Raw genomic sequence first — 22486 nt, 5'->3', positions numbered from 1 at the left:
TGACTTCTGTCCCGTTTTCTGCCTTTATTCGCTCTTTAACAAAGAAAAATATTTCTTTTCACATATAAAACGCTTTAATCGCTTTAAAATATTGAAAAGAAGTTTAAAAAAATAATATAAATTAAAATAAATAAATAAATAAAATTTATCCGAAATTTATCCGATTATTAGCTATTATTCGCTATTTCCCAAAGAAAAAATAGTTTTTTTCTATATACAGTACCTTTGTTTCACATTAAAATATCTAAAAATATATATAAAAAAAAATAATATTTTAAAAAAAAAAAATTTAATGTCGACCGTCGCAGGGATTCGTACCCACGCCCCCGGGACAACAAATCTAACTCGCCACATAGCTTTACCAACTGCGCCATGATTCACGTGCCTGCCCGCGAATATTTAACTTAAAACACCACCTTCCGGTTAGTAAACAAAATATATTTTGGCAGATAGTGGGCCCACTAATTGGTATATAAAAAAATCCTTCCGTACAATTGTTTGATACATTAAATTCTAATTTTGGGCGGAGTTTGAAAATTATAGGTTTATATTATAGGGAGATACGGGGTGTGATGTGTGCGTGCCTCCTGATGTGACTTCCGTCCCGTTTTCAGCCTTTATTCACTCTTTAACAAAGAAAAATATTTCTTTTCACATATAAAACGCTTTAATCACTTTAAAATATTGAAAAGAAGTTAAAAAAATAATATAAATTAAAATAAATAAATAAATAAAATTTATCCGAAATTTCTCCGATTATTAGCTATTATTCGCTATTTCCCAAAGAAAAAATAGTTTTTTTTTATATACAGAACATTTGTTTCGCATTAAAATATCTAAAAATATATAACAAAAAAATAATACATAAAAAAAGAAAAAATTTGAATGTCGACCTTCGCAGGGATTCGAACCCATGGCCCCCGGGTCCGCAAATCTAACTCGCCACGGAGCTTTACCAACTGCGCCATGATTCACATGCTTGCCCTCGAATATTTAACTTGAAAGACCACCTTCCGGTTAGTAAACAAAACTTATTTTGGCTGATAGTGGGCCCACTTATTGGTATATAAAAAAATCCTTCGGTACAATTGTTTTATACATTAAATTCTAATTTTGGGCGGAGTTCTAAATTTATAGGTTAATATTATAGGGAGATACGGGGTGTGATGTGTGCGTGCCTCCTGATGTGACTTCCGTCCCGTTTTCAGCCTTTATTCAGTCTTTAACAAAGAAAAATATTTCTTTTCACATATAAAACGCTTTAATCGCTTTAAAATATTGAAAAGAAGTTAAAAAAAATAATATAAATTAAAATAAATAAATAAATAAAATTTATCCGATTATTAGCTATTATTCGCTATTTCATAAAGAAAAAATAGTTTTTTTTTTATATACAGAACATTTGTTTCACATTAAAATATCAAAAAATATATAATAAAAAAAAATAATATATAAAAAAAGAAAAAATTTGAATGTCATCCCTTGCAGGGATTCGAGCCCATGGCCCCCGGGACCACAAATCTAACTCGCCACACAGCTTTTCCAACTGCGCCATTATTCACATGCCTGCCTACGAATTTTAACTTAAAAGACCACTTTCCGGTTAGTAAACAAAACTTATTTTGGCGGATTGTGGGCCCACTAATTGGTATATAGGAAAATCCTTCGGTACAATTGTTTGATACTTTAAATTCTAATTTTGGGCGAAGTTTGATATTTATAGGTTAATATTATAGGGAGTTACGGGGTGTGATGTGTGCGTGAGTCCTGATGTGATTTCTGTCCCGTTTTCTGCTTTTATTCGCTCTTTAACAAAGAAAAATATTTCTTTTCACATGTAAAACGCTTTAATCGCTTTAAAATATTGAAAAGAAGTTAAAAAAATAATATAAATTAAAATAAATAAATAAATAAAATTTATCCGAAATTTATCCGATTATTAGCTATTATTCGCTATTTCCCAAAGAAAAAATAGTTTCTTTTTATATACAGAACACTTGATTCACGTTAAAATATCAAAAAATATATTTAAAAAAATAATATATAAAAAGAGAAAAAATTTGAATGTCGACCGTCGCAGGGTTTCGAACCCACGGCCCACGGGACACCAACTGCACCATGCTTCACATGCCTACCCCGCGAATATTTATCTTAAAACACCTCCTCCCGGATAGTAAACAAAACTTATTTTGGTAGATTGTGGGCCCACTAATTGGTATATAAAAAAATCTATCTTTACAATTGTTCGATACATTAAATTCTAATTTTGGGCGGAGATTGAAATTCATAGGTTAATATTATAGGGAGTTACGGGGTGTGATGTGTGCGTGCCTCCTGATATGACTTCTATCCCTTTTTCAGCCATTATTCACTCTTTAGCAAAGAAAAATATTTCTTTTCACATATAGAAGACTTTTTTCGCTTTAAAATATTGAAAAGAAGTTGAAAAAATAATATAAATTTAAATAAATAAATAAAATTTATCCGATTATTAGCTATTATTCGCTATTTCCCAAAGAAAAAATAGTTTTTTTTGTATACAGAACACTTGATTCACGTTAAAATATCAAAAAATATATTAGAAAAATTAATATTAAAAAAAGAAAAAATTTGAATGTCGACCGTCGAATGACGACCGTTGCCTATAATAAATGTATATTTATTTGAAGCAACTTTGCTTTTTTTATCTTTGTATTTTTAAGGTATTATTAGCATGCATAGATTTCTCAACAGGAAGAAACATTTTTGGTGCAACTTTTATCCACATATTTTTTTTCACTTTTATTACAGAGAAGGTCCCAAAAATATACTGGAATCATGCGCAGAACATAAAGCTTGTAATACAAATAAAGGTTGAACAGTTGATCCACCAATTATGTGAGGACTGAAATTTCATTCAAAGAACAGTTGATTTGTTCACATAACAGAAGAGCATAATTAGCACTACACAAAAGGTTTGCAAAAAGTTAGTGTCTCTGCAACAAATTTATTTCGTATTACTTTTTTTTCAACCTTTTCTTATACATTTATACAACTGCATTTATAATAGTAAAATACTAGAGTTTGAAAATTGAATTTAGTAAACACTTTGTAGATAAAACACTAAAAAATGAACAATCAGTTCACTTAAAATTAAGATACATTACAGCTCAAAAGTTTGGGAACAAAATTACATTTTCAAAAGATTAGGTTAGGTCAAGATAATATTTTAAGTGTAAGAATAATTTTTAAACAATTTATTGGGAAATTTTTGGATTTATTATCAGAGATTGCCAAATGCTAAAGGTATATTGCAAAGATGAGAGGAGAGAGCTTTTGAAGCGAAACTGTGGTAGGCTTCACGTATGACCGTGGACTGGAAAGTAGGCCACCAGACAAGTAAGTTCGCTGCTGGAGGGAGGGGTCCTGGGTTCGAATTCCAGGGACGGACAAATTGTCAAAAAGTTTTCTTTTTTTTCGCTTTTTATTTTGAATTATATTATTTTTTTATGTGTTTTTCGATATTCTGGAGGGTCCTGCATGTAGGAAATAATTTTTTTTTATTGGGAAAATGGGAAAAAACTATAAAAATCCAGGAAAATCAGTTTATTTGCTCTTTTTCGACTTCTTTTGTAACAATTTGGATATTCCAGCATGCATGGGGTGTTTTCTGTGTGTGAAATCTAGCAAAGAAAGCGTAATGGAATAATAAAAAAAAAAGGAATAAAAAAATTAAATGGCTCGAGAAAGGTTCAAATTTCAAGACCCCCTAGCTCCCTTTAATATCAAGGTATAATTTTCAAACTCGGACCCTAAGTAGGGGTCTATAGTCCAAACATGGCTGCCGAAAATTTTTTTTATAAACCAATTAGGGGGGTCTCAGTGGACCCTAAAGGCATATTGCAAAGATAAGAGGAGAGAGCTTTTGAAGCGAAACTGTGGTAGGTTTCACGTATCACCGTGGACTGGATGGTAGGCACCAGACAAGCAAGTTCGCTGCTGGAGGGAGGGGTCCTGGGTTCGAATGCCAGGGACGGACAAATTTTCTTTCTTTTTTTGTTTATTTTAAATTATATTATTTTTTAATGTGCTTTTCGATATTCTGGAGGGTCCTGCAAATAGGAAATAATTTTTTTTATTGGGAAAATGGGAAAAAACTGGAAAAATCCCAGAAAAATCAGTTTATTTGCTCTTTTTCGACTTCTTTTGTAACAATTTGGATATTCCAGCATGCATGGGGTGTTTTCTGTGTGTGAAATCTAGCAAAGAAAGCGTAATGGAATAATAAAAAAAAAGAATGGAAAAATAAAATGGCGCGAGGAAGGTTCAAATTTCGAGACCCCCTAGCTCCCTTTAATATCAAGGTATAATTTTCAAACTCGGACCCTAAGTAGGGGTCCGAGCATGGCTGCCGGAGAACATTTTTATTACTGCCCTCGATAGAAAGAGACTTAAGGTGGCCGCTGGTAAGCCTGGTGAACGCCGTCTGGTCCTTGCGGTTGCACCGAATATTGAGTGCACCTTCTGGACGGGTGCTCTGGTACCAGTGATGCTTGGGGGGGGGGGCGGGGGTACAGAGCAATAAACATTGTCTTCGTTTTTCTTTTTTGATTCCAGTACCATGAAGGTGAGTGAATTTGGACTCATCAAAGTTTCTTCTGTCCACAATAGGTTAAATGGAACAAAATGAAATCAACTGTTCAAATAGTTCACTATTAGTTTCTTCAGAATTCTAATTTTCCGAATGTTGAAGGGATGGGAAGAGACCTTTATTAAATTTCAATTTTTAACTTTCCATTATGACACGAACGTAATATTTTAGTTATATAAATTTTCTATTATGATAAGCAATCTACTAACTGAAGTGTACGCATTTTCAATAAAGTTAATGAAGTGTTATTAATTCTTTGACGCAGAAATTTTATTAAACGTGTCGTACTTTTTTATTATATTGCACAAAAGTCAAAACAATTGAAAATATTGTAGTAAGTCAATTTTTTTACTTGTTGTTGCTGTAAAGATAAAATTCTTGTAACGCGGCTCACTTCTAATTTTACACTTATTAAAATTTTATTACATCTAAGAAAAAGTAATTCATCATTAAAGTTTCCTTAATCAACAAAATCAGTTATTAAATTTTTGACTATAAATAAAAAAATTAAAACTACTTTTTGGATTATATATTTCAGTATAGATTTCAGATTATTTAAGATTTTTTAGTAAATATTAGACTGATTTTATGATTTATTATACCGAAATATATTTTTACTTGCAATTAAGGTGTCAAAAGTATATAAAAGGGAAACTGGCTCATTTGCGTCAAAGGTTAAGGAATTGTGTATTGGTAGGCTAACAAACTAAGCTCTGTTATTTTATGTAATTCTTTTTATTCATTGAAAGCTCTTTTACACGTAGTTTCCAAATTTAAAAAAGTTTTTTTTATTTAAAGATTAGACTAATAAAGCTAAAATTTAATTTAAAAACTTTAAAAAAATTTTTGAGGTAAATGTGACTAGGTTCAATAGAACGAAATTTAAAAAATAAAATTAACTGCTCAAATGGTTCTCTTAGTGGCTTCAGAATTTTGCAAATGCTGAGGTGGAGGGCAGAGATCTTTTTAAAACCATGAAATATCAATTATAATTTTCCGATATTACAGATAATTTAAAAAATCAAATTTTGGAAATATGACTATAAATTTTGTATTTGGATTTTATATTTTAGTATAAAATAACGATTTTTCATTAACTACTGAATTGTTTTTAAAATTCAAAATATATTTTTACTTGTAATTAGAGAACTTGAAAATATATATAAGAAATACTGGCGTCCGATCTGTGTCGGTTGAAAAATTTTTCTCATTGTGTACTAGTATGTTAAACTAAATTTTGTTATTTTATGTAATTCTGCTTATTCATTGAAAGCTCTTTATGCACCAGGTAACCAAATTTAAACAGTTTTTGTATTTAAAAAGGAGACTAATAAAGTTTTTTAGAACATTTTTAAAACTTTTAAAATAAAAAAACTTTAGTAACATTTTGATGATGGATTGAATTGTTCATTTACGTCGCACTAGAGCTGCACAATATGCTATCGGCGACGGTCTGGGAAACATCCCTGAGGATGATCCGAAGACATGACATCACAATTTTGATCCACCACAGAGGGGATGGCACCCCCGCTTCAGTAGCCCGACGACTTGCGCGCGAAGTCAAGCACTTTACGGTAGAACAGTTTAACGGGGACCAATACCGCACACCCTCGGTCCCAACGCAGACTGATCCAAGTGGTCACCCACCCGCACACTGACCGCAGCCAGTAATGCTTTACTTCGATGGTCTGATGGGAACCGTTTCTTAACGATCAGTCCACTGCGGGACGCATCATTGTGAGAGTAAGTTCAATAGAACAAAATTTACTGAATAAAATAAACTGTTCAAATGGTTCACTTAGTTTCTTCAGAATTCTAGTTTTCCAAATGCTAAAGGGCTGGGAAAAAGACCTTGTCAAAACCATTATTAAATCTTAATCTTCCATTATTACACAAGCGTAATATTCTAGCTATATAAGTTCTCCATTATGCTAAGCAATCTCGACCAAGATAATTTTCTACTGACAAAAGTGTACACACTAACAATGAAGTTTTCTGAACTGCTTTGTATCCTCGAAATACAATTCCATTAAAACAGAAAAATAGTTTCCATTGCGCTTAATATTTTATAGCTTTCAAAGCTTTTGATTATTCCACAAACGCAGATCCTTGTAGAAGTACTAATTGCGTAAGTGAAATTCTTATTTCCTTACTTAAAACTATACAAAAAATTAGAAAACTGTAACGGAAAATCTTATCAATTTATATCAAGATGTTATGACTGAATACTCCAGGGATCAGAGCTTTAAATGACGAAAAAAAGGCGATTTTTACTTAGAAATATGTAGCGCTGAAACTCTTAAAAAATGTGAGTCTAATTCATATTGTCATAATTCATGCAGACTTAATACATTTTACAAGGTCTGAAATCGCAAGATGAAAAAGACTTCATGCAGATTTTTTTTCCTTCCGAATTAAGCTATTCCGACTTTTTAAATTCGCCGGCCAGGTGGCCGAGTGGTTAGCGCGCCTGACTGGGAAGCCAATGGCTGCGGGTTCGAATCCCGCTCTGGGCATGTATGTTTCTCTCTATGTGTCGTTGTGTGTGATGTGTGAATGTGGCCCATCCTATGAACGGGTTTGCGGCAGTGTGGCGTGGGCAATGTTGCTCGCCTCCGTGACTTTTGTTCACAGGTGCCCACAGGGTAACGTAAAATGAGTAACAATTCCAGCAACTTCTAAGGCGAAGAAAAAAGTTCAGTGCCTGCCATTTGAAAAAGAAAATCTCTTTAAATTTAAGTATTAAATAGAAGAATGTGTGAAAGTTTCCCAATTTCTAATCAGCATTTTTTCTTATCATCTAAAATATACTGAGTTCGTAATTAACGATAAGATCCTTTTTTGAAATGTTTAAAATGGGGATATTATCTGTGACGGTTTCATCTGCTGCCAATTTTCCCGAACAACTTGGTTTAAGCACTCTTCATTAGGCCGGGATAGCCTGGTCGGTAAGGCGCTGGGCCCACGTCCGAGAGTTCGAACTTCGCCGACCGAAGACTCCTCGTGTAGTAAATGGTGACTGATGCACGTTAAAGCTGCCGGGTTACAAAGTCCTCCATGTTCTCATAATAAATTATACCTCTAAGGTAACAGAACTGGCGATTGATCGTTCTCTGCCTTAGGTCAAAATTACGATCTGTGGATGAATGAATGAATGGATGTATGAATGGGTCCACCCTATAAACGGGTGTGACGTATGGTGTGGCAGAAGTCGAATTCTTGGCCATAGATGGCGCTTTTGGAAAACAAGAACAATCGCACACTCCTGCCTTAACAGGCAAAAGAGAGAGAGAGAATTGAATGATTCCCTTTTTGTATGGCACTCCTATTAACGGGGAATTTTTAATCTAAAACATTAGACCCATTCTTACAATAACTTTACTGGTCCCGCAGTGGACTGATCAATAAGACACGGTTCCCAGCAGATCACCGAAGTAAAGCATCACTGGATACGGTCAGTGTGCGGGTGGGTGACCACTTAGATCAGTCTGCGTAGGGACCGAGGGTTTGCGGTATTGGTCCTCGTTAAACTGTGCTACCGTAAAGTGCTAGACTTCGCACGCAGGTCGTCGGTCTACCGAAGCGGGGGTGCCATCCCCTCCGCAGAAGATCAAAATTGTGATGGCATGTCTTCGGATCATCCTCCGGGATGTTTCCCAGACCGTCGCCAATAGCCCATTGTGCAGCTCTAGTGCGACATAAAAATTAACAACAACGACAGGTCTGCGGGCGTATAGTCCTCCTCCCCTCAAACGTCTGGCAACAGTTTTTCGGGAGATCTGCTTTCCTGTGGCAGCAAGAAACTGATTTGCCACCTGCTGAGCTGTGGTGGGCCTGTTCCTTTTATGCTGATAGGACGATGTATTTGTCATCTGCAGGCGTCGTACTTCGAACACGACCTTCCCCGTGCCGCCTACTATACATTCCAGCAGTTTTAAAATGATTTCCACAGCCGTGAAACAACGCTGTGAGCGACGTCGAGCTCCCTGGCAACATCTGTTATTTTTCGCCTTTCTTCGATCTTTCCAATAATTCGGCCACGCTTAAAATGATCTAAGTGATATCGGGAAGACATGCCGAAAATTTCAAGTTCGCCAACTAAATCTTTCCTGTAAAACTTTGACTTGAAACAACAACTCTCCACACGCGTCAAAACCTTTAAAGCTTTTATCAGCGCTATCACGAGATGAACAGATGTGGAAAAAAAATTTGCATACGCATACCTCATCTTACTATATCCCGCACTTATTCTAATTTTCCACATTTTGCTTCCTTTCATTTTGTGGTTGCTATGGATGATAGTGTTATCCGTCCTTAGCAATTGTCCAGCAGTGTAGTAAAGAAAAACAATGAGGCAAGCATTTACAATAACAACTTTTATTGCACCTTTCTGTACACGAACAATGAACTGAAATCTTACTTTATTACATTAAAGGGAAATAGAATTTATTGTCAACTACGGTACAGATATTACGACACATCAAAAGAGATAAATGGAACTTTTCATAAATTTTATATCTTCTTAGACTAGAAACACCATAGAATTGACGAGGGAAAAAAACTTGTACTAAAATGGAACCTTTTTTTTTTTGTATCAATGATTTCATTTAACAATCTGATTGCTCTGTCAGATACACAAAGTCTTGATAATGCATAAATCTTTGAGGATTTAGTTAATATACATTTTCAATAAGAAATATGATTAATTCAGCTTTTATATTTTACATTGTTAATAAACTGCTCGTGTAAAATATTCTAAAAGCCAATATGCAAAACATACTTTTTTTTTTTTTTTAGAGATAAGTAAAGGCGTAATTTTTAGAGAAAATTATTTTTTAAACCTTTGTTTTTTCAAACTTTTTTTATCATCGAGTAATCAATGTAATTCTTAGACTTTTCCAGAATTCTAGACTATATTTTATCTATATATGGTAGTATTTCGTCAGAAAAATATTTTTTTTTTAATTTTATTATTTGATGTTTTAACGGATTTTGAGAGTGGAGAAAAACGTAACTAAATGAAGACATTGTGTAAAACTATCGAATTGCGACATCTTTAAAAGGACTCATTTTAATACATGTTTATAAAAATAATAATAAAATTAAAAAAAATTATTCGCAATTCAATATTTAGTTAAAGTTCCCTGTAAAAAAATCAACAGTAACATTTTCTGTTATGTTAAATATAATAAATAACTTTATAAGTCAATTTGATAATTACTTAGGATTTCCTAAGTTTATGAAATGCAACTGAAATTTAGTTTCATAAATTATAACTATTTCAATAAATTTTGATTATTTTTTAGAACATAAGCTATTATATTTTATTCATGAATTGTATAAATTCAAATTATTAACGAAAAACTTTTAACAATGTATAAACTTTACTTTCCAAAAATATTTTGAAAAAGCCATACTAACTTAAAAAAGAAGATAATATTAAGGGTAATTTTAAACCAAAAAAAAAAATATTTCTTGTTTTGAGAATTTTTTTTTGCCTCTGAAGAATCAATTCTCTGTGAAGAAAAATAAATAAAAATGCAAAATTAATGTTTGAAAGGTCAAACCTTCTGAAAGACCAATTTGTTTTTCTTGGTCATTTAGAGTTATTACAAATTGACTGTAGATAAATAATTTTTATCAACAGTCAATTTGTAATAACTCAAGTCAGTTTAACTACATTTTGCAAAAAATTATTTTCTTAAAAAAACTTCATAATAAAAAAGCCACTTGAAACAGGACTTTAACCAAGACTTCATGAATCATGTAATATATTAAAGAAGCACTTTCAATAAAAAAAGAGATCAATAAAAAATCTCATGTTTATAAAATAAAGCAAAATCATTCTTTTTTTTTAAATGAAAGAAAAAAGCATTAATTTGAATGAGCAAATTGCTCATGAAGTCAGATTATTATTTCTAGATACAATTCTTTAATAAATTTTATATATAAGTTAAAAAATATATTTCAATCAAATAGCAACATTTCAGTTTTTTCCCCATTCCCTTATTTACAAAAGTTGAAATAAATTTGCAAAGAAAAAAAAAAGATTTAAACACAAAACACAGGAAAATAAAATTTCAAAAGCTATAATAATTCCATTATAAGTTTATTTTCCTACTTGATAAATCAAATTTATGACAAAACAAATCAACAAAAATGAGTACAACAAAAATACACAAGACTGAAATTGCAAATAAGTCAGACTTAATTTAAACGTACTCCTCAAAAATGTGCATATTCATAACGGGCAGTACATTGCAAAAATCAGGCATGTAAGATTAAATTCTTTGTGTTATACTTCAGTGCCTTTAAACATTCAGAAATTCAATATTGAACATTTTAATAAACAGAAATGTTAAACTAAAACAAACTGAAAAATATTATGAGAAATATATTACTTTTGTAATAACAATATGATTAATAATAATAAAGATTAATAAATAATAATCATTATATAGTAATCATTATTATTAATCATATTATATTATTTTCTAAATGATAATTCTTATATAAATGATAACTATTATATAACATAATATAAATGATTACTATAATAATAAATGATATAATGAATGATTATTTTTAATAAAAGAGTCAACAGGGTTAAGTTTTTTTTAGGGTCAAATGAAATAAAGACATTTTTTGAAATTTTTATAAAACTCAAAATTATTATCGAAAGTAGAACTTTTTTATACTTCACACAAAATACAAGATCACTAGGTAGATTTATACATAAAATCGATTGTTAAAAAAATATTTTAATTTTCCTTAAATTCTGTTGTGTCAAGTAAGTCATCTGCACCTTTACAGAAACAATTCACAATAACCAATTATAATTTATTAACAAAGATGATAAAACTTCATTATTTTTTTTAAATAACTGGTTAAAATATTACAAACATGAAATCTACATACAAATAAACATGTTAGCATGAAACACTAAAAACAAATAAAAAAACTGTTAAAATGTATAACAACTTCTAACTGGGTGTGATTGCTTTGAAAATTAACCTTTAATGTACAAAATAAGCTTTATCAAGTTTATAAGCTTATTTTCAGAAATATGTCACATTAACTACAAGATTTAAAAAGCTTTAAAGATGCTAGTAATATTTTGAGATCGTCATATTTTATCTTCAATATTAAAGTATATTCAAATTAAAATTCTAGAAAAATTGAGCATAATTCTTTTTTTACTAATTATTTATTCAGACACTAATTCTAATATAAGTAAGCCACAACTTAAATAAAAAGCATTAATAAATATGCAAAATAATAAAAAACATAGGATCACATAATCTTAATAAATGATCACACAACTGACATAAAATAATTTTTACTTAAAATAAAAAATAAAAATTTTCCTTCACAGTAAATATTAAAAATTAAGCGTACCTAAGTAATAAATTTTATCTCCAAAAATACCTCATAGTTGGTTAAATACATTGAATGCATTTTGCACATAAAATAATTAACCTTAATAAATGTTTTATGGGTAAATAGTGTTTGTATTTAGTTTAATTAATGCACAATGACACCAAAAATAAATAAAAATAATGTATACTTTGTCAATTAAAAATAAATACTAAGTCCTGCACTTTTTATGTAACTGTAAAACATAATTGTTATAAAAAATTTGTTAAAAATTAAGCATGTGTTAAAGATATTTGCATTAGAACAAAACACATAACAAATTTTTAGCAACTGTAATCAAATTTCTACAGACTGACAATCATTATCTTTAAAAATTAAGTACACAATTTTTCGCCACACCTTCATTGTAAATGTTTAACTAAGAAGCCTTACGACTGTATTAAGGCTAGTAATTGATCAGATTTCAATTGGAATTGATATATAACAGTACTCTTTCATTCATTTTAATGTAATATAAAAAAAGAAGGTTGAAGTAAATTTTCTTTACCTACTAAAGGACCACTTTAAAAGGTACATTTTATATTAACTAATTGGAAAATTTTAAAAATTAGGTATGTTATAAACACTGATCACCATGATAGTTTTAATAGAATGATTTTTAAAACAATTTAAGCTTTATTTAAACTATTCAACTAAAATTTCACTAATAAATTAGAATCAGATTAGGAACAGTCATTATTTTAATAAAACTTAACAACCAAGAAATAAAATTATTTTCACATATTTTTGGCAAAAACAAAATAAATTTTGAAATACAATGGGAAGACACTTCAAAATATTAGATTAGAACCCTAATTATACAACACCCAGGGAACTAGGGGTGTGTTGGAAAATTGAAATCCTTTTTTGACCTTTTTATGTCAATTTTATAAGTGTGAGTAAAATTACTCAAAGCAATTAGCAATGATAATAAAGTTTAATAGAATCCCTTATCAGGCATGGGAGTAGGAAAAAAACAAAAAGTTTGAAAATACCTATCAATTCAAATAATGAAAAGAAAAAAAAAAACAATAAAAAGGCATGTGAAGTTATTTTTCCCAAAAAGCAAATATTTTAATTATTTAGATACTTGTTTAAAGTTTTTTTTCTTCTTTTACTTCATCTACAATTTGAGAGTCTAACAAAAGTTTTTTCAAATAAATCATGATTGATTAAGGAGAATAAAATTATATTAGAATAAAATAGCAAAACATTGTAGAAATATTATTTTTTTAAAAAAATCAATATTTAATATAGCATTTTTTTTCTTCTAAAGCTTAGAAGCTTTATGCCTGTCTTACCTATGTTTCATTTTTCTGACATGAATAATAGAATCTTATGACACAATATAATGAAAAAAAAGTCATTCTCAATTTTTTTGGGTCATTTCCTAGGAGTTTTTCATAATTATCATCATAGTAGTAATTTGATATAATTTAATGAGGAGTTTAATGACTAAAAAGGAACAATGCATCAGCTAGAATGCAATACAGTTTAACAAGCGTTGAAAGAGGTGTCGGATACCTGAATAGATGAGGCGTTGAATAATTAAGGTTCTGCTGTATTTTACATATAAATGAAATATATTTGTCAATAATTTATAATGAGTTTTACACTTTTATTTAAATAATAAACAAATAGAACAACATGACATGCAAAACACAAATACTAAAAACCAGTTTGCTGAAAAATTAATTCACGAATTCTTAAAGACCAAGAATTTCTTTTGATCATTTAACAATTAAAATTACATGTGTTTTTAAAATGATCATAATTAGGGTTGCAAGTTCATCGTCAAATTTCACATAAAATTTAGAAAGTTCCGAGGAATACAAATATAAGCATGTAAACGAGCAGAAATTTTTTTTTTGATTTAATTTAATTTTATGTAACGTTAAATTTATTCATATGAACAGAATTTCAAAGAAACATTGCAAATTGTTAAATTATTCTTGATATGTTTTTCCTTTCATCAAATATTTGTTTGCATTAAAAAACGTATAGAAATGTTAGCAAAGTTTTTATAAATTTTACAGTCCTGGACATATAGCCGGTCTTAACCACTCACTCAGCTAATTGTCATTTCAATTAATTTCTGGTAAAATAAGAGCTTATTGCACTATTTGGAAGGCACGTTGCTCTTATTAATTTATAATTGAAAAGATAGTCCAAATCTTATTAAGTAAGGTGATCTTACTATCTCTGAACTATTTTCATGTGAAATTGCTATTGATCTATTTTCCTAAACATTTTATCAATAAAAAATTATCAATTTTAAAGCTGCAGAGAAGTACTAATTGTTGTTAGAATTAGTGTTGAATTAGAATACCAAGGTGAAAAAACTTCTCCGTTCAAACAATTTTTACACAAATCACAGCACTTCAAAAAATTTCTGGATTTAAGAACAATAAAACATGGAGATGAGCATGAAAATTCACTCCCTGATAAATTTGCAACCCTAATTATAACACATACAACTTCAATGACTTTTTCATGACTAGTAATTGACTAGTCTACTACAATAAATCTGAATAAGACTAAAAATAAATACTAACGGGAAATATAACACATTCCAAAAATGGTTAACAAAAATATGTAAATACAACGATACATAAACAAGTTGAATTCAGAGAATAAACAAAATCAAAATAGTTACTAAAATCCTATTTCAATCTACTAAAATAGAATTTTTATTCAAAAATAAAATGAGATTCTATAAAAAGACATGACTAGAGTAAAAGACATAAAAAGATATTCCAAAATAAATTGCAATTTACCTGTCTGTACTGCTTATAAAATATTGAAACATGAATTTGAATAAAATACCGGGATGTTATTCACCAATTAATAACTGTATAATATAAATAACATTTTAATAACTGCATAGAGCAACTGTTCTCCATAAACACATATGATATTTTTCGAAGTAAAAACGTAACAAACTATCATATATAACCATATTTTAATTCAAGCAATAACTTCTCAAACACTAAAATAAATAAATTTCAGTTAATTTTAACGAATAAAGGCAAGGAATGTTAAAAGATTTGTTAAACAATGAGAATGACTGTAATAATCGGTAATTAATGAATTTATATATTTTTTAACATCATACAAAAAAAAATATTCAGATGATTTAAAGAAATAATAGGAAGTTAAATTGATACTTATATTAACATGCACAAATTTCCAGTTTAAGCTAAAATTTATTTAAAGAAAAGTCAAAAATTAAATTCTCCTTTTATAAATAGGCCATTTGCCTAAGTGGACCATAAATTGTTGTACCAAAGTGGTCAACTTGCATAGTTAAAAGAAGAAGAAAAACCTTTCAAACTGGGATTGCCAATTATTTCGGAATATCTTTTGAACACTCTTAATGCTATTATTAGTTTGAATGTGAAATATAGATTTCTTTTAGATGGGAAATAAAATTGATTGGAACTTTCCTTGCTTGAGACAAAATTACAGTGTGAAAACACTCCAGTCAAAAATTGGATGATAGTAACCAATAAATGCTGCACAAATTATCCACAAGAAAGGAAATCATCTCCAAAATGGGGAAAACGGTGAGGGATGACATAGATCTACTTCTCCACTGCTCACATTCTGTACCCTTTAAAAAGAAAACACTTCATATTAAAAAAAAAAAAAGCTTAAATAATAAATTTGCATGTTAAGGAATAGGTACACATGTTAGAATTTACGAAATACATTTATATGTTAAGAATGTCTTAAAGACAGTTCTTTTAAAAGGGCTATACTTTGCACTATCTATAATAAAATGAAGAGTTTGTCTCTCTCATAACTCAAGAATCATTGAATGCATCATTCTAAAATTTGAAAAGTGGCTATAAGGGCAACTTTAGCCTCCAATGTTAAAACTCGCTCCAAATTTTAGGAAGCTTTAATATAGATACTATAAAAAAAGGTTTTTAACAGTCAGGTTTTTAACTGTTAAATGGAACAGTTTTAGAGAAAATTGTGTGTGGTAAATTTTGACTTTATGAGTTGACCTTGGGCAACAGCCTCATGCTAAATAATTCAGAATACTGGTAATCCTTAGTTTTACAAGACGAACCATTTAAAATATGCTCTGCTGAATCTACTAACACAAAGTCACCGGAAAGGAAAAAATATAAGAATAAAATATAAGGAAAAAATTAAGAAATGAAAGGCTTTTTAGTTTCATTAATATGTACTATAATGCAACACTAGATAAGTTATATTTTACTTGTGAAAATGAATTTAAAAAAAGTAATCTAGTGTTTAAATACACGTTAAAATGTAATAATTGAAACAGCAGTATTATTTTAACCAGAAAAGGAAAAAAAAGATTAAATGCTTTAAACATACTTATCTATCCTTAACATAACTTGCAAACAATCTAAAGCATATTTTAATGATTTTATGAAATATATTTGAAACAAAATGCAGTTTACTTACACATGGCAAATTAATAGTCTAAATCGTGTAATAATTAGTAACTTTCACATAGTCTAAATAACATAATTCATACTAATACATCACATAATTCATATTTCATAATAAAGTGATTAGGTGTGACTACAATCTCGATAATTTTTTTTATAAGTTTATTGTTAACAATAATCTGACTTCTTAAAATGTAATAACAATAATTATTCTAGGTTATTTTTGAAAATAGAAAGGTATTTTTGTATAAATAGTAACATCGAAAGCACATAACATAGAGCATATAACATCTTCATGTCTGACATTACTTAGTATTTAAACTGTTACATCTTCCATATACAAGCTTTAAGGCTTTTTAAATTAAGTAAAATTAAGGATGTTTATACTTTGAAAAGTTTATTGCATCAAAATATATAGCATATTTCAAAAGCCCAAATTCAACTCTTCTTTCAATTGAAGAACTTAGTGAATGAAGGTTCTAAGCTAAAATATTTAATGAAATTGAGAATTTTCTGGAAAAGAACTTATTTAAGTTCTACCTAATTATATAATATTAATTTAGTACTTTAATTTGCCATCTTTAAATTTTGAAAATCTCAAAGGATGAAAGTACTAATTGACAATCTTCAGGTTTTTACGGAATGAAAGAAATTCCAAGCACATTTGGATACTTACAGTGAACCAGTAACCATTAAAAGTCCATCTTATGACAGAAAATTAATATACCAAGAGAATAAATGCTAAATAGTTAAAACTAATGTTTGGAATTTATCAAGATTTTGTTAATTGGAAGCTGCAGGACAAGAAATAAAGGTCAGGCTAATACTTTACTTACTAATGTCAATGTAAAATGAAATGAAATGGAAAAAAAAAAAATTAGGTAAAACTGTAAAAGCTTTTTATATATTTTATTTGATGACTAAATTTTACATGCAATCATTAAAGTAAACAAGTTTTAAATACTTGTATATTTTTTAGTTTTAAAAAATATACAAGTTTTATTACTAAATGTGCAATTTATTATTTCTGAAACAATTTTAAAGATGCTACTAACTCATTGGAAAAAAAAGGGCTAAGAACACTCGAATAAACTAAACATCACGTTAACACAAACTAAAAAAATTCAAAGTGAATTCAACTATGTTTTCTTATGAAGCTAAATTAAATTCTGAAAATTTTACATTAATATGCAACTGTCAAAAACAACAGGTTCGAGGATTGTTTTTCCTTGCAATAGACCAAGGCATCAGAATGTTTTCATGCCCCATCAGGGGCTGCAATTGCACTGGTCGAACAGAGTGGGAAAAAAAACTTGTATAAGAGGATTAAATATGGATAATGGAATATAGAAAATTGATAATTTTAGTGAAATGATATTTAAAAAAATTAAAAATTTTTTGCAATTGATTGAAAAATAGCAATTTTTAAAAAAAAAATATAAATACATTAATGAAATTAGTCCAAATTAGTCGCTTATTCTTAAAAATTTTCATTCCAGTTGCCTTTTTAGTCGACAATAGCAGCTCTAAAATCTTCAATATATTTGACTTTAAAATATTATGTATAAATTTTTTAGTCAGATGGACTTTTCCTAGGTTAAGAATTAGGATATTGACTGAGTCTGCGTGACACCCTTAATGATGACTAAGAAAAACAACAAAAAAAGTGTTAAGAAAATTAAATTTTTTTAAACTAAAACTGCCAATTGGAGAGCTAACCAATTTCCCTTACCAGGAAAATAATTCAGAATAAATTTTTCAAATCACTTTGGGCCGCATCTAATTTTTCTTCCATTTCTTCAATCATTCCTTCTGATGGTCGTACATGATTAGAATCTTCCTCATTGTCTTCTTCCATAGCATCATCTTACTATTTGATGTGTAACCAAAATTAAAAAAGAAAAAACAAAACGTTTCACAGAAAGAGTAGATAAATAACAAATTTATAAAAAGATTAGAGAATAATATTTAAATTGAAATAGAAAAGTAAGTTGAAATAGAACAAAATAAAATACAGGACTTTATCAGAAGACACCCTTTACATTTTAATGTGGAAGCATTTCAGAGAGCAATTATTTAACAAAATAAAAGCGGGGTATCAAAGTATGATTTGAGATATGCTATCAAAGAAGTGGAAATATATTGATTTTTAATTTTAGAGACAGATTTAAACATAGATCACATGTGAAGTCAAGAAAAGGTTTACATTGTCTATTTATTTTTAACTGACAAACACATTTAACAGAACTGTTACAAAACTTCTTTTTAATCTCATATATTTTCAGATTTAGAGCATTTTTTTTTTAGAGATAAAAGGATATTTTGAATAGTGTCACTAAAGTTTGGGAATTTTTTGGATTTTTATACAATTAAATAAAATTTCACACAGAATTTTTTTAGCAATTCTCCAACTTATTCCACATCATTGACTAAATAAACACATACATTGAAAATTAAAAACTTGCCTTTGATAGGTGATAATAAAACATAGAAACATAATAATAATAATATATACAAAAAAGATTTAACCTAGATGCAAACAGTTAAATGGATCAAATCTTTTAAATGACTAATTACCTTTTGCAGTTTCTTTTTAGCATCATTTACTTGTTTTTCCTGATTAGTCACATAACGAATCATTTTACATATTGTTAAATGAAGTATCTCCCATATATAAGCTCTACAAATAAAATAAAAAATCAGTTTTATTTACACATTTTTTTCAGCAAATAAACAATATAGCAATGGAAATATTTGGAAACCAAACGCTAAAACTAATAAATATGTAATTTTTAAAAAGCAAAATTTATAATGTCTAATTACAAATATACCAGCTTTAGGAAGAAAAATTTATTTTAAAAGTAATTCAGTAAAAAAATTATCAAAAATAATTTAAAGTTACTACTTAAATTACTCAGAGTATCCTTTTTAAACTAAAATGAAAATTACAAAGTTACAAAACAAAACAAAAAAAATTTTCATTTATGGCATAATGATATTTAAGTATGGTCTAAAAGTTTAAAGGCACAGGAACCAAAATAGGCTAAACTACATAGGGGTTATAAATAGATATTGAATCAAAAAAGAAATAGAAAATCAACTGGGTAGTGTGAGATCATTGAACTTGTGTTTACCTAAACAAGACAATTTGCGGGATATTTAATCTAACACCCAATACATTTAGCTCATTTCTTATTATTTAATAAATAATTTTATAGTAAATAATTTTATTAATAAATAATATAAAATTTACATTACTATTTTCTTAATAAATCAGTTGATATTTTTTATTTTAAAAATGGGAAAAGAAAAATCCATAAAATTCATATAAAAATTAACACTTATAAAAAAATCTTAAAATTTCACATATAATAAAATAAATAAACATATCTATCTTACAAATATAACATATGTCATAGAAAACAAACTAAGCTCCAAAACAAGTTAATATAAATACATACATATTTATAAGAAAAATATAAATGAAAAAATAAAGAGCTTAAAACAAAATGTACACATAGACTAAATTGATATAAAAATTCATCACAAGATATATACATATATACTTGTTTAACTAAGTAAATTGTGCTTTTTTTACTACGATTATACAAAAAAAGTGATTTAAATGAAGATGCATTTTGGTGAGAATGTAATCAGAGTTTTTATGCCACTAAAAAAGACCAGTTAAAATAAAATAATTTTTCAAAACTTGAGATAATATAAAAGAACCATAATGTTGTTAATTAATTACAGTGTATGATTGAATATTAGGAACAATATAGAACAGCACAGTTTTGCACTTTCGAAATTTGTTTGTTTGAAGAAACAGCTTTAAACTTTAGAAGTATGAAGAACAATAACTTTAAACTACTCAAAATAATCAATATCCAAATTTTTGTGTTTTTTTTTATTTTAAACTTTTACAATCAAATACTTCCTTTAATATTATTTTGAACAAATCTCACAAATTTATAAAAAATACCAGCTAAAAAAAGATTTAGCACAATCATTATTTTGTAGCAATTTAAAACATATTTCTGATATTTCGGAATATGCTTAGTAATTTTGAACTTATATTATTTTGGGTGCTATAAATAGATGCCTCTTATGACAGTTTCTACTAATAATTTTTGGAGTCTCATGGACTATTTTATTCATCTCTAATCAAAACAAATCCTTGTGCTTGGTATTATACTTTATCAAATTACTGATAAAAAAACTAATGTATTTTGTTATGTCTAAGCTATTATGCATATTAAATGCTGTAAAATAATGTACAGATAAAACTAACAGCGTAAAACCGGAGATCGATTGTATATGCATGTATATATATACACATACAGGTTGTTCCATAAATGTTGTGACAAACTTTTAGGGGAATAGGGCATGTCATAAGGATTAAGAATTACTTAGGAAACCATGACCAGAAATGTTATTGTATGCTGCTAAGGGGGCATTCTTATTATGAACTGTTACCTCCTGTGCCCATGAACATCAAGTACTTTTATTTATCTAAATTATCTTCATTTTTTTGTTTTCTATTAATTATTGTACATTGTAATAAGTACAATATTAGCTGTTTTATTGTAATTTAATGATAGGGCAACTAACTGGACAAGCTTGCCTAATCATTAAATTATGATAAAACAGCAGTTCGTAAGCCTATTTTAATGGAACTCTCAACAATAATTAATAGTAATATAAAATTAAAATATTTTAGAAAAAGTTCAAAAGCACAGCATGTCCACAATAAAGCGCCCCCAGCAGTGTATGATGACATTGACAATTATGGTTTCCAAGGTAATTCTTAAATCTTATGATGTGCCCAACCTACTTCCCACAGAAGTTTGTTGCAACATTTAAAGGACACTCAGTAGGCATATATATATATACACACACATATACATACATTAGAAATTCCTATAAACAAGTAATAAGTCAAATGTCTCGTAATAATAATAAAGAATACTTGCTTAGGAAATTCTGAAGAGATCTCTTTGGAAAAGAGCCAATTAACTAAAGAAGAACATTCAACTTTTTCACCTTTCAAAAACTGCGTAACTAACCCTACCATCATCTGAAACAAAAACAAAAAAAAATAATAAAAATTATCTTTATAAGCATGTAATGAAACATTTTTATAAACAGGATGCAACAAAACAAATTTAAAAAAAACCTAGACAAACAATATTTAATCCAATTTCATTAAAAATAAATAAATTAACAAAATATAATAAATAATAATAAAAGTAGACTTTTACTAATTAGTAAATTTAATTGATTTCAAAGAGACTGCTTTTTGCAGAGATGCAGTGGCTTAAACACTTCAGCAATGGACCACAAGTCTTCTACCTTTTATCTATTCCACTCCTGCTGAAGTGATTGCTCTTTTAGAGGGTCCAAACTTTTGTATGCATCAGTCATCAATAATTAGTGTTGAGGTGTCAACAACAAAAATAAATTTAACAGGAAAAGAAAAGAAAATGCAATAAAGAATAAGACGAACAAACCTGTTGACGAGCATGCCAGAATTCAAACATGCTTTGCAAAATACAAATTTGGGCTTCTTCTGATGTGGATAAGACTTTAAAAACAGCATGATATCCACATAATACATATTGAAATTTACTTAAATACAAAAAACCCGAGAAAATAAGTTATCTTATATAAACCACCAATTTGAACATCTGCTTGTTTCTGACAAGAAAACAACCCTATGATAATTCATATATCAATAATTTCATGACAAATAAAAAGTATTTATTATCAATATTTTATTTTTAACCTGATATTTAGAGCACCTACTTTTTAAGAATCATATTGTATTATAACAATACATATTACAAAAATCAGGAAAACAAATATATATACACACATATATAATGAAACTTAAAATATAATAATAAACAGGCAATAAAAAATCAAAACCAAATACTGGTGCAGAAAATAAGTTAAAAAATTAGGCACACGAAAAACAATAAGTAATTTAGATTTAGATAAAAGTAAAGAG

General features: G+C 28.6%; 1 protein-coding gene across 16 annotated transcripts in view; it reads right to left on the bottom strand.

Annotated features, from left to right (window-relative positions):
- Positions 1 to 8991: 8991 nt before the first annotated feature.
- Positions 8992 to 22486, bottom strand: part of LOC147806778 (nuclear cap-binding protein subunit 1-like) — a 33695-nt gene continuing 20200 nt past the window's right edge. For 10 of the 16 annotated variants that reach the window (XM_087167179.1, XM_087167180.1, XM_087167176.1 and 7 more), the window contains 3 exons: positions 21450 to 21553; positions 19054 to 19156; positions 8992 to 15659 (listed from right to left, as the gene is read on the bottom strand). In XM_087167179.1, coding sequence (XP_087023305.1) covers positions 15531 to 15659; positions 19054 to 19156; positions 21450 to 21553 — 336 coding nt within the window. In that variant the 3' untranslated portion in view covers positions 8992 to 15530. Of the gene's footprint in view, positions 15660 to 18208; positions 18347 to 19053; positions 19157 to 21449; positions 21554 to 22486 lie in introns of those variants that run through there. The other 6 variants (XM_087167186.1, XM_087167187.1, XR_015435180.1 and 3 more) reach the window with 5 other exon arrangements.

The sequence above is a fragment of the Parasteatoda tepidariorum genome, chromosome 7 (genome assembly GCF_982258835.1).
Source record: "Parasteatoda tepidariorum strain Cologne lab strain chromosome 7, Ptep-v5.0, whole genome shotgun sequence".
Lineage (NCBI taxonomy): Eukaryota > Metazoa > Arthropoda > Arachnida > Araneae > Theridiidae > Parasteatoda > Parasteatoda tepidariorum.
This window is presented reverse-complemented; position numbering and strand designations above follow the sequence as displayed.